The sequence below is a fragment of the Rhipicephalus sanguineus genome, chromosome 2, assembly GCF_013339695.2.
Source record: "Rhipicephalus sanguineus isolate Rsan-2018 chromosome 2, BIME_Rsan_1.4, whole genome shotgun sequence".
Classification (NCBI taxonomy): Eukaryota; Metazoa; Arthropoda; class Arachnida; order Ixodida; family Ixodidae; genus Rhipicephalus; species Rhipicephalus sanguineus.
Genome location: NC_051177.1, coordinates 112,708,116 through 112,720,964, shown reverse-complemented (window position 1 = coordinate 112,720,964; position 12,849 = coordinate 112,708,116). Strand labels below are relative to the sequence as shown.

The 12,849-nt window shown below is 50.3% G+C and overlaps 1 protein-coding gene across 1 annotated transcript in view; it reads left to right on the top strand.

Moving 5' to 3' along the window:
* Positions 1–12,541, top strand: part of LOC119383538 (thromboxane-A synthase) — a 44,509-nt gene extending 31,968 nt beyond the window's left edge. The window contains exons 11-14 of the mRNA XM_037651748.2: positions 8,242–8,330; positions 10,058–10,198; positions 11,192–11,357; positions 12,345–12,541. Of these exons, the coding sequence (XP_037507676.1) occupies positions 8,242–8,330; positions 10,058–10,198; positions 11,192–11,357; positions 12,345–12,422 (474 nt within the window). The 3' untranslated portion in view covers positions 12,423–12,541. The remainder of the gene's footprint in view (positions 1–8,241; positions 8,331–10,057; positions 10,199–11,191; positions 11,358–12,344) is intronic.
* The last annotated feature ends 308 nt before the right edge of the window (positions 12,542–12,849 follow it).

Genomic DNA, 12,849 nt, shown 5'->3' with positions numbered 1-12,849 from the left:
ACGTTTCGGAACCAGCTCGGTTCCTTCCTCAGGGGGGACTGCGGCGGCTTGGCAGCGGCCTCTTTAAGGCACTCTCGCGGCGGTTAACGACCCCACGCATTACCGAGGAGCGTAGCCCATGCGCATACACCGGGGGGAGAGTTCCGAGTGAACGGTTGATATTTTGAGTGGTCCTCTGTATATGCCACGACTCCAGTAGTAACCTCCTCCTCCACTTGGTTTCACTTTCGAGGATGGCGGTTCCGTTGAAGTCTATTCTGTGGTCAAATGTCTCTGCGTGCTCGGCGACGGCGCTGCGTTCTTTGTTGAGTTTACGGACGTCGTTGACGTGTTGCCTAATCCGTTCGGGGAAGTTTTTGGTCTCGCCGATGTATGACGAGGGGCAGTCGGCACACGGTATTTTGTAAACGACGCCGGGCGCCCTGTCTTTTGTTGGTCGGTCTTTCGGGCGGGGAAGGAAGCGGCCCAGCGTGCATGAAGGCACGTGCGCGATGTGCACGCCTTCTTTCCTAAAAATCCGAGCCAACGCCTCGCTGGCTCCCTGGACGTATGGGACCGACACGCGTTTTGGAGAGCTGTTCGTCAATGCTGGCTGGGAGTCGCGTAACCTCTTTTTCTCTGCGCGGCGGGCGACGGATCGAATGAAATTTCTGGGATAACCGTTTTTTCTGAGGTCCGCAATTACGCGGGCCTCTTCTTTCCGGCGTTCCGTGTCAGTGGAACATATCTTTTTGGCTCTCTGAAGTAATGTGGACACAACGGAGGCCTTGTGGGTGGAGGGATGGGACGAATCGTATTGAAGGTACCGGCCGGTGTGCGTCGGCTTCCTGTAAACGGAGAACTCCAAGTCACTGCCCCTTCTTGCCACCTGGACGTCGAGAAAGGGGAGGGTGCGGTCGCGTTCACACTCGACCGTGAACTGTATGGCTGGGTGAACGGAATTTAGGTGCAGTCTGAAGTTTTCAATTTCAGATGTCTTCACGACACAAAAGCAATCGTCCACGTAGCGAAGAAAGAGCTTGGGTCGCGGCGAGAAGGAGCCAAGTGCTTCCCTTTCTATATGTTCCATGGTCAGGTTTGCCATTGTGACGGAGATGGAGGCTCCCATTGCGGTTCCACTGTTTTGCCTGAAGATTGTTCCTTTGTAGGAAAAATTCACAAGCCTGGCGCTCCCCTCCGACCGATCGTCGACTTCACTTCCTCTCCATGCCGAGCCCTTTCAAGCTTCCTGCACCGAATCATCGCCCCTCTCACCCGGAATACCCCAACTCATGTCCGCGACTCCAGCCATTTCGTGCAGCTAGCATCAGAGGTGAGCATCGACGAAGACGAGAGCCTGGTCTCGTTCGACGTCGTATCTTTGTTCACCAATGTGCCGGTACCCTTATCTGTATCCTGTGCCCGTGCTGCTCTTGAGGGTGACGATGGCTTGAGTCAAAGGACCCCACTCACTGTTGACGAACTCTGCCGCCTACTGGAATTCTGCCTGTCCAGCACGTATTTTTCCTACAAAGGAACAATCTTCAGGCAAAACAGTGGAACCGCAATGGGAGCCTCCATCTCCGTCACAATGGCAAACCTGACCATGGAACATATAGAAAGGGAAGCACTTGGCTCCTTCTCGCCGCGACCCAAGCTCTTTCTTCGCTACGTGGACGATTGCTTTTGTGTCGTGAAGACATCTGAAATTGAAAACTTCAGACTGCACCTAAATTCCGTTCACCCAGCCATACAGTTCACGGTCGAGTGTGAACGCGACCGCACCCTCCCCTTTCTCGACGTCCAGGTGGCAAGAAGGGGCAGTGACTTGGAGTTCTCCGTTTACAGGAAGCCGACGCACACCGGCCGGTACCTTCAATACGATTCGTCCCATCCCTCCACCCACAAGGCCTCCGTTGTGTCCACATTACTTCAGAGAGCCAAAAAGATATGTTCCACTGACACGGAACGCCGGAAAGAAGAGGCCCGCGTAATTGCGGACCTCAGAAAAAACGGTTATCCCAGAAATTTCATTCGATCCGTCGCCCGCCGCGCAGAGAAAAAGAGGTTACGCGACTCCCAGCCAGCATTGACGAACAGCTCTCCAAAACGCGTGTCGGTCCCATACGTCCAGGGAGCCAGCGAGGCGTTGGCTCGGATTTTTAGGAAAGAAGGCGTGCACATCGCGCACGTGCCTTCATGCACGCTGGGCCGCTTCCTTCCCCGCCCGAAAGACCGACCAACAAAAGACAGGGCGCCCGGCGTCGTTTACAAAATACCGTGTGCCGACTGCCCCTCGTCATACATCGGCGAGACCAAAAACTTCCCCGAACGGATTAGGCAACACGTCAACGACGTCCGTAAACTCAACAAAGAACGCAGCGCCGTCGCCGAGCACGCAGAGACGTTTGACCACAGAATAGACTTCAACGGAACCGCCATCCTCGAAAGTGAAACCAAGTGGAGGAGGAGGTTACTACTGGAGTCGTGGCATATACAGAGGACCACTCAAAATATCAACCGTTCACTCGGAACTCTCCCCCCGGTGTATGCGCATGGGCTACGCTCCTCGGTAATGCGTGGGGTCGTTAACCGCCGCGAGAGTGCCTTAAAGAGGCCGCTGCCAAGCCGCCGCAGTCCCCCCTGAGGAAGGAACCGAGCTGGTTCCGAAACGTCGGGTTTTTACGTGTCTTCGTAACTTTGGTTGGAGAATAAATATCAGTTATCTCAGTTTACTTACCCAACCAGACAGACTTCTGTCTAATGTTTACCTTCAATTCAATCAGCCAGGACTTCGGCCGCGATACCATGCAGCTAGTCAAGCGCTACATACGCATCAAGGAGGGAATATCAGTCTTCAAAACTCATCTGGACTTCAATCGCACCTGCAAAGATAGGAAAGTCGTCCCTCAAAGCCTACGCCTGAAACGCCCTGTCTCGACCCCCGAAGGTATGGAAATCGTCATGAGAGCAGAACAACGGCTGGTCAACGCCCGCCTGCACGAAATCAACGCCTCTCTACGGAAAAAGGAATTAGACCTGTTCTTCGCCAAGCGTAAACTTCAGCACCGCATCCCTGGATTGATGCCTCCGATCGACGCATTCGCGGACTCCGTGGCAGGCGTCGTCTGCAGACAGGCATCGGACCGCGCAGGATAGGAAACTTTCTCACCTGTTGGACCGGGGTTCGCCCCAAGGCAACCCAAATCCCAGGTTTGTCACCAATTTGTCATCCCGCCCACTCACTAATCGGGAAACTTCTGTTCTGGCAAAGGGACACGGGTATAACGTGTCAACGACGCCCCGTTTATCGAAAGTCGTCGCGGCTGTAGAGGAAGCCGTCCAGAGTGTGAGGCCAAGCGCCAGAGAAGAAATTAGACTAAAATCAATTGGAATCCTTTCGAAATTGCCGTCACAAGGGAAAAAGAACTTGACCGCAGAAGAGAGCAAAGCCCTTCGGGAACTCCGACAAGATCAGAGCATTGTCATCCTCCCCGCTGACAAGGGCAACTCAACGGTGGTGTTGGACAGCCGGGACTATGACCGGAAGATTTCGGCCCTTTTAGAGGGTGACGCATATACGCAGCTAAAAAAGGATCCGACGAAGCAAACTCAGACTCAGCTAAACAAGCTACTCTCCGAAATTTTCAAGCACCACCCACAATTAAAAGCACTCTACCTAAGTCTAATCTGCCGCAACGGCTCCGCACCGGGTTTCTACGGACTACCCAAAATTCACAAGCCTGGCGCCCCCCTCCGACCGATCGTCGACTTCACTTCCTCTCCATGCCGAGCCCTTTCAAGCTTCCTGCACCGAATCATCGCCCCTCTCACCCGGAATACCCCAACTCATGTCCGCGACTCCAGCCATTTCGTGCAGCTAGCATCAGAGGTGAGCATCGACGAAGACGAGAGCCTGGTCTCGTTCGACGTCGTATCTTTGTTCACCAATGTGCCGGTACCCTTATCTGTATCCTGTGCCCGTGCTGCTCTTGAGGGTGACGATGGCTTGAGTCAAAGGACCCCACTCACTGTTGACGAACTCTGCCGCCTACTGGAATTCTGCCTGTCCAGCACGTATTTTTCCTACAAAGGAACAATCTTCAGGCAAAACAGTGGAACCGCAATGGGAGCCTCCATCTCCGTCACAATGGCAAACCTGACCATGGAACATATAGAAAGGGAAGCACTTGGCTCCTTCTCGCCGCGACCCAAGCTCTTTCTTCGCTACGTGGACGATTGCTTTTGTGTCGTGAAGACATCTGAAATTGAAAACTTCAGACTGCACCTAAATTCCGTTCACCCAGCCATACAGTTCACGGTCGAGTGTGAACGCGACCGCACCCTCCCCTTTCTCGACGTCCAGGTGGCAAGAAGGGGCAGTGACTTGGAGTTCTCCGTTTACAGGAAGCCGACGCACACCGGCCGGTACCTTCAATACGATTCGTCCCATCCCTCCACCCACAAGGCCTCCGTTGTGTCCACATTACTTCAGAGAGCCAAAAAGATATGTTCCACTGACACGGAACGCCGGAAAGAAGAGGCCCGCGTAATTGCGGACCTCAGAAAAAACGGTTATCCCAGAAATTTCATTCGATCCGTCGCCCGCCGCGCAGAGAAAAAGAGGTTACGCGACTCCCAGCCAGCATTGACGAACAGCTCTCCAAAACGCGTGTCGGTCCCATACGTCCAGGGAGCCAGCGAGGCGTTGGCTCGGATTTTTAGGAAAGAAGGCGTGCACATCGCGCACGTGCCTTCATGCACGCTGGGCCGCTTCCTTCCCCGCCCGAAAGACCGACCAACAAAAGACAGGGCGCCCGGCGTCGTTTACAAAATACCGTGTGCCGACTGCCCCTCGTCATACATCGGCGAGACCAAAAACTTCCCCGAACGGATTAGGCAACACGTCAACGACGTCCGTAAACTCAACAAAGAACGCAGCGCCGTCGCCGAGCACGCAGAGACGATTTGACCACAGAATAGACTTCAACGGAACCGCCATCCTCGAAAGTGAAACCAAGTGGAGGAGGAGGTTACTACTGGAGTCGTGGCATATACAGAGGACCACTCAAAATATCAACCGTTCACTCGGAACTCTCCCCCCGGTGTATGCGCATGGGCTACGCTCCTCGGTAATGCGTGGGGTCGTTAACCGCCGCGAGAGTGCCTTAAAGAGGCCGCTGCCAAGCCGCCGCAGTCCCCCCTGAGGAAGGAACCGAGCTGGTTCCGAAACGTCGGGTTTTTACGTGTCTTCGTAACTTTGGTTGGAGAATAAATATCAGTTATCTCAGTTTACTTACCCAACCAGACAGACTTCTGTCTAATGTTTACCTTCAAACCAACAGGACGTCCGCTATCAAACTAGCCGAACGAGGTATTGTTTTCATTTAACACGCGCCTACTAGGGGCCCTGCACCTGCTCTGACGAAAACCTTAGATGCCTCAGCAAACGCGAAAATTGACCGCCGGCGTCCCGCGTCGGCGTCCCGCGTCGGCGGCGTCAACACGAGGGATGTCAAAAATCATCACGTAATGACGTGACCATACGACCAAAGATTGTGACGTCATCATGACGTCGAATAACGTGACTTCACGCGATGACGTCAGCACATGACCAGATGTGGTGTAGAAAGATTGCAGTGCCTCTGATCTTGGAGGCAGTGCAAAACAATGTTAGGTCACAAAGCTTTCGAGGGGGGGGGGGGGGGCGTGAGGAACAATACATACTGAAGAAAAGGAAGACGGCTTTCGCCTTCGTGTGGTCTTGTTTTGGGACGTTAAACCCCAGATAATAAAATTCGTGTGGTCTTAGGCGAATTCATAAGGCACCCTGTGAGTTTTTTTTCCCTCTCTTATTAGAGAGTTTTAGTGCCGAGGACTCCAAGTTGCTTCCTTATTCACCCTCTTACGTTCCCTTGTACTCTAAGCCGCACCCATGGACTATACAAAGGAACGTAAGGGGCTTACGTACGCAAGACACTTTGGGGTCCTGGCACTAAAATTCTCTAAGAGGGAATTTTAGGGCTCGCGATCCCCAAGCCGCTTGTGTACGCCCGCTTTTGCGCTTTTGTGGCCTTAATACAATTACGTGCGCTGGTATCTCTGTTTCTTTTAAAAGCAGAGCTGTTTAAGCTTGGAGAATCCCCGTTAGTGGCGAATAAAAATTGTCATCATCATGAACCGGCACGCAATTCGTCCTCTTTTTTATCTTCTGCTTTGTTGCCAGAACACGTGCACAGACTTTTCCGGCGTGGTATCCAATGATTCTCACGTAACACTTGTCACGTGACATTTTCCAAAAATCACACCTGTTATATATTCTCGTCACAGAGTCACATCACGCAATACCAATTTTGGTGTATATCAATCTGGCGGAACGGCCGCCATCGCACCATGAGCGTGGCACGTAAGTCATGCTGTACATGATACGCGTGTCATGATATTCACATTAACTCCCGTTATTTATGTTCGTCACACAGTCATGTCGCGCACTGCCAATTTTGGAGTATATCAAGCAAGCGAAACGGCCGCCAGCGCTCCATGAGCGGGGCACGTAAGTCATGCTGTACGTGACACGCGCGTCATGAATTTCGCATTAACTCCCGTTATTTATGTTCGTCACACAGTCATGTCGCGCAATACCAATTTTGGTGTATATCAAGCTAGCGAAACGTCCGCCAGCGCACCATCAGCGTGGCACGTAAGTCATGCTGTACATGACACGCGTGTCATGATTCTCATAATAACTCTTGTTATTTATGTTCGCCCTATACTCTTGTCAAGCCATACCAATTTTGGTATATATCAAATTAACGAAACGGCCACAAGAGCACCAAGACTATGGCATGTAAATCATGCTGCACATGACATGCGTGTCATGATTTTCATGTTATGACCAGTCATATCTATTTGCCATACAGTCACACTATGCCATACCAATTTTGGTATACACCCCATGAACGAAACGGCCAGGAGAGCACAAATTCGTAGGCGGCTAGATAGGTAGATAGACAGATAGATACGCTCAAAGTCGCAGAAGTTCGCTAAGAAAAGCTTCGCATTAAAAAAAAAAACAAGATAGACGCAAACCCACAGGTCTTCATAGCTCGAAAAGTCACCGATGATCACGATACTCCCTCATGCGAAGTCTGAACGCAGCTTTGTGTTGAGGCAACGCGAACTGTGTTTGAATTTCTGGCTACCCGCATTGGAACATTCGTTGCATATTGCCACAGAAACTGCCAGTGCTCGAGCGCTACGCACGCCACTCTGTGCATGCAGGCGTCATCGACATCCCCGTCACGAAAAGCGAGAATGTAGCAGCGCACCCACCAGCCCTGCATGCGCACGAGCTCCGACCGAAGGGCGAGCACGCATGAAGGAGGAAGAAAGCGATGTTAGAGGCCAGTGGCTCGCGATATCGACAGAATCCACGTTCGCTGTCTTTCGTCCTCGTTCGCTCTATCGGCTACGCCGACTACGCCAACGGCGATGCCGAACAACGCAGAAACAGACGCCTAAGAGCTGCGCTCTAAAAGCGCAGCGCGTATCGTAGAACGTCGTGGACTCGAGTCGGCGTGCACAACTCAGTTTCACGATAACTTGGACACGTCTAATCCACTCCATATTCTTCATTAAATTTGTATAACAATGTTCTTGAACAATTTCGCTTTCGCAATTTGTTTAGGAGCGCTAGATTTCACGAATGAACAGCGCGTACATAGCCTCAGCCGTGCGCCCGTCGCGCGGAAAGACTATATATGGCGGACGCCGCCGGAGCGGAGGCGTGGCGGTGACGTGAACAGCGTCATCGCCGCGCAGCGACGTCACTGCCCCGCCCATTCGCCAGACTCTCCCCATCGACGGCTCTGCTTTACGCAGACGTGTAGCGCCACCTTGTGAGAGACTGCAGAACCTTCAATAATATTCTCATAGTGCGTAGGATCTGTGTGACCTACTCATATAGTTAGTTAGTTAGTTAGTTAGTTAGTTAGTTAGTTAGTTAGTTAGTTAGTTAGTTAGTTAGTTAGTTAGTTAGTTAGTTAGTTAGTTAGCTAGTTAGTTAGTTAGTTAGTTAGTTAGTTAGTTAGTTAGTTAGTTAGTTAGTTAGTTAGTTAGTTAGTTAGTTAGTTAGTTAGTTAGTTAGTTAGTTAGTTAGTTAGTTAGTTAGTTAGTTAGTTAGTTAGTTAGTGTTGTAGAATGTACCCACATGCTGTCCTCACATTGTTGCTTCCTCAATCTCTTCTTATTTGCCATGAACAGGAGGAGATCAGCTACAACACGATCCAGAAGCTGACCTACCTCAACTGCGTCATCCAGGAGACTATGCGCCTCTACCCGCCCGTATTCGCGTGAGTTCTCGATGGTCTTTGCGCGTCGAATACGTAAGGCGCGCGTCGTGACTATCCAGGAGGCCTCCATCCCCTTGGGCTTGGTGAATAATCTAGTATTCTGACTCCGCGGATAAATCAGACTGCAGAGCTGTGCACAGCACAGCCAAATTTTGTATTCGTGCACGGCGCGTAGATATTTAGCCTAGGAATACCGCATTCAAAAAAAATTACACCATCTACCGCCAAAGGGGACCATGACGCAATGCGAAGCCGGAGCACTTGCACGATCGCGTTCCGTTGGCGTCCGCTGGGCATGCTACCGACCTCGCGTCGTGGAACGCGAAGAGGAACACTACGCGCGTCGTGTCTTCCCTCTAGCCTGGCCGTTAATTCTCGCAGGGCGTGCGGGGAACGTCGACAGGTGCGCGAGAGAGGCAGCGTAGGAGAGGAGAGAGAGGAGGAGGGGACGCGCATGCGCTGGCCCTCATCGCGGCGCTGCGCAGGAGAGAATTTCGGCATGTCGAGCCCGCATTTCAGAGGAGCCAACCGAGGCAAGCGCTGGACTGAACGCGCACAGCGCTTTGCCACTTGAAGGAGAAGAGACTAGAGGAGGAGAGTAGCGTATGGGCCGTGAGAGCAGAAGCGAGAACGCAGGAGAAGCGCGAGCAGGTGCTGGTAGAGAAGTGGAGAGAGTAACGCGCAGCTGTTGGAGAGAGGGAAGGAGGAGAGTCGCGAATGCGTAGTGTGAGTGCGGACTACCACGCCGCGTTACATACTCCCGAGCAAGAGATACTTTGCATCTAAAATAGGTTCTTTACAGGGAATCGTGTTTCCAAATTTCATAGGGAAGCGAAACCTACGTATAAAATTCCGTTCTGGTTGAACGCGTCCAGAAGGTACTTTTTCCCCAAATAGCGTTTTTGCCGTAGCACGGCGCTAGCTGAGACCTTTCAAGCGTACGCCAACTTGCACATCTTAAGTCAAAGACGCATCAAGCCAGAAATTTTGTTCCCTCTTTAGGGTAATTCGTGGCACTATACTTTGTCCAAAACGTTTTAGAAATTATACAATATCGAGTGCCGCAAGCTCTACTAGGCAGCATTCCGCCTTTGCTGTGAGGGCATGTCGCCGCAGTAGTTGGTGCATTAAATGTCGTTAGATACCAAAAATCGAGAAATAAATCCTCCGTCTTTAATACTATACTCAATTGCTCAGTTTCTCTCCCCCGAAAATTCTATAGGTAATCACATTGTATGGTTACCTTGCTCTCACGTCTCATAGTGTCCCTTTCTTTCAACTCTTTTATACATTAGTCGTTTTGTGTTTCAGTTTTTGATAACAATAATTGCTGGAGGCTCTACGTCCCAGAATTACGATATGATTATGATGGACGCCCTATGTAGGGGAGAGCTCCGGATATTTCGACCACCTGGGGTTCTTTCGATCACGTGGGCTTCTGAATCAGAACACATGGGCTTCCAGCATTTTGCCTGCATCGAAATGCCATATTCCGTCCCTCGACCTTCGGTTCACTCCGGTTACGTAGTCAAGCTCCATAACCTGTGTTAGTTTTCAGATTTACGTCAGTATAGAAAAGCTTCTCAGCTGTTCCTTGACAGTGTAGTAAAAGTTTTGCTGCTTTTTTTTTCGTGCGATATTTTGCCTTATTGCGTGTTCTTTAAAGTGCGCTTGAATGGTGTAATAATACATGGGCGCGTAGTAACCTACCTCCTACGCGCATGCAGTTTTGTGACGAGGGAGGCCGTGGTGGACAAGCAGTACGGCAAGCTGAAGATTCCAGCCGGCACGGCAGTGATGGCCGCCACCGAGTACATCCACCGTGACCCCAGCAGCTGGGAGAAACCAAACACGTTCGACCCGGACAGGTGACGTCACCTCACTCCCATTGGTAGTCAGCTTAACACGTGACACGCATACGTCGTGGAAGCTAGCTAGCCAGGCCACAAAGCGCGTGACGCATCCTGATGTAAGACTGCTCGCTTGGAAAATAAAGCAGGAAGAGTGTTGCTGAAACTGATGCTGTATTTCCACTAAATGGGTGCGAGGGGCATTTTGTAGAAAAATGTCACGCTTTCAGTATACCAGCCAACTTCAACTGCCCGATTAAAACGTACCATCGGTACAGAATTCACGTATTAAAGCGTTAATTGGCGGAACTGTGTTATAATTAACGTTCATGTTTCTTAGCATTGCGAAAATTGTGTTATCTGGGAAAGAAATAATATTTTACCCCTAATCATTTATACTATTAGCAATCAGTGTCGTCGCAAAAGTGTTTACCTAAAACCTACAGCTGTACGCGTGTACAGACGATTTATTTCGACACAAGGGCGCCGCCATCTTGGGTTGTTAAACGTACGTTTTCTTATTTTTGTATGTCATGACGTGAAATTATGAAGGCCTTGAAACGTCGAATGCACCAAACCAACCGTTTCCATGCGCCTATGTCTACCGTAGCGCTGTTCGTTCAGTTATTAACGATACAAAATGGCAAAGTTAACAGCCCAATATGGCGGCACCGAAACCCACCCGTAAAATAGTTCGCCAATGTCGGACACAATCTAGCCCTCTCTGTTCCCTTCGTCGTAAACAATAATAACAATAACATTAATTGTATGGGTTTTACGCCCCAAAGCCACGATATGACTGTGACAGACGCCGCAGTGAAGGGCTCTTCGTGACGAGTAGGCAGGCGTTACGACTCCCTCAGTAGCTCGACTTATCCCACCCTATTTTCCTCCTTGTCCCTCGTTCGTGTTTGTTTTCATATCAGTTAGTGACGTAAACCTTAATACAAACTGCGAAGTGCGGGCATCAGCTAAAATATCAGACTGACGCCATTCTTCTTCACCGCGCAGGTTCCTTCCCGAGCGTCGCAAGGGCCAGAACCCGCTCGCCTTCCAGCCGTTCGGCGCTGGGCCCCGCAACTGCATCGGCATGCGGTTCGCGCAGATGGAGCTGCGCTTCACGCTCGCCCACATCCTGCGCAAGTACCGACTCGTGGCCACGCCCAACAGCGATAAGGTAAGTCAGACATCTCGCACTAAGAACGTGTGGCAAACTTAAACTCACGAGTGTGCCTTTATTCGGTTATAGGCGGAATTACATGACAAGAAAAAAAACGAATACGTGTCATTAGCACTTGGCAAATCAGAGGGGACGTTACTCAATTAAACGAACCCTCGACTTTTATCGTGCAAGAGTGTAGCAGACTTTCGTGTTCAGCTAAAACATTCTGGTTAAACCACCGGGGCGGATTTCGATACTTCTTAGACGTGCAATTAAAGCAATGTGCAGGGTCGCCCACTTTTAAGGGAAGCACGCCTCAGTAGCATTTAATAATAATATCTGGGGTTTAACGTCCCAAAACCACCATATGATTATGAGAGACGCCGTAGTGGAGGGCTCTGGAAATTTCGACCACCTGGGGTTCTTTAACGTGCTCCTAAGTCTAAGTACGCGGGCCTCAAACATTTTCGCCTCCATCGAAAGTGCAGCCGCCGCGGCCGGGATTCGATCCCGCGACCTTCGGGTCAGCAGTCGAGCGCCCTAACCACTAGACCACCGTGGCGGGGCATCCTCAGTAGCATTTAAGAGCTATTTAAAAGCAGCTGATCTTTAATATGGCTTTCAGAAAACGGCTTCTTCATTGACGACACGTCATCATCATGTGTCATATATAAGACCAATTTCTCCCGTAATTAGACGAAATGTCTAAATTACATCTGCTTGAATACTAATGCAACGGGCTTCTCTAAATATTTAGTATACGCTGCTGAGCATCGAAGGGCTTAGAAGCTTTGTGAAAGCTCAGTAAAGCTCTTTCTTCTGATGCCGACTGCTTCGTCTTCTTGAAGTGTTGATTGATTGATTGATTCATTCATTCATTCATCCATTGATTGATTGATTGATTGATTGATTGATTGATTGATTGATTGATTGATTGATTGATTGATTGATTGATTGATTGATTGATTGATTGATTGATTGATTGATTGATTCCTCTCGCAGGACCCTGCGGAGATAGACATGAACCCCCTGGTGCTGCGGATCAAGAGAGGAGTGAACGTCAAGGCGGTGCCTCTCTAGGAACCTGCAGAACGTGCGCAGCAGCCCACGTCCCATCGTGTAAATAAGTTTTGAGTCGGAGCTCATTTTGTTCGTGTGTGTTCCCACCTAAACTCATCTGTAATATACATGTCACATCTATACACGAGAGTTTTGCTATCTTTCATTACACTGTTATCGTGTGCCAATAAATTGTCTTTCGTCCTCAGAGTCCTGCTTCTTACTCCGCTGCGACTGCAGTTGCCCGTTCATAATTTACTGCAAATTATACTACTCTGAGCTTGTTCTCCGACGCGATTTATGCTTCTACGTGGACAAGGACAGATTTCGTTCGAAAAGGAAATTTGACCTAACTGGAAACCTAACATCGGGGCAACGTGTGCACGCAGTTTGTGCAAACTGCACCCTTTTCTACCGGAAAGCGTGTAATCATAGCCGCAATAGTTAT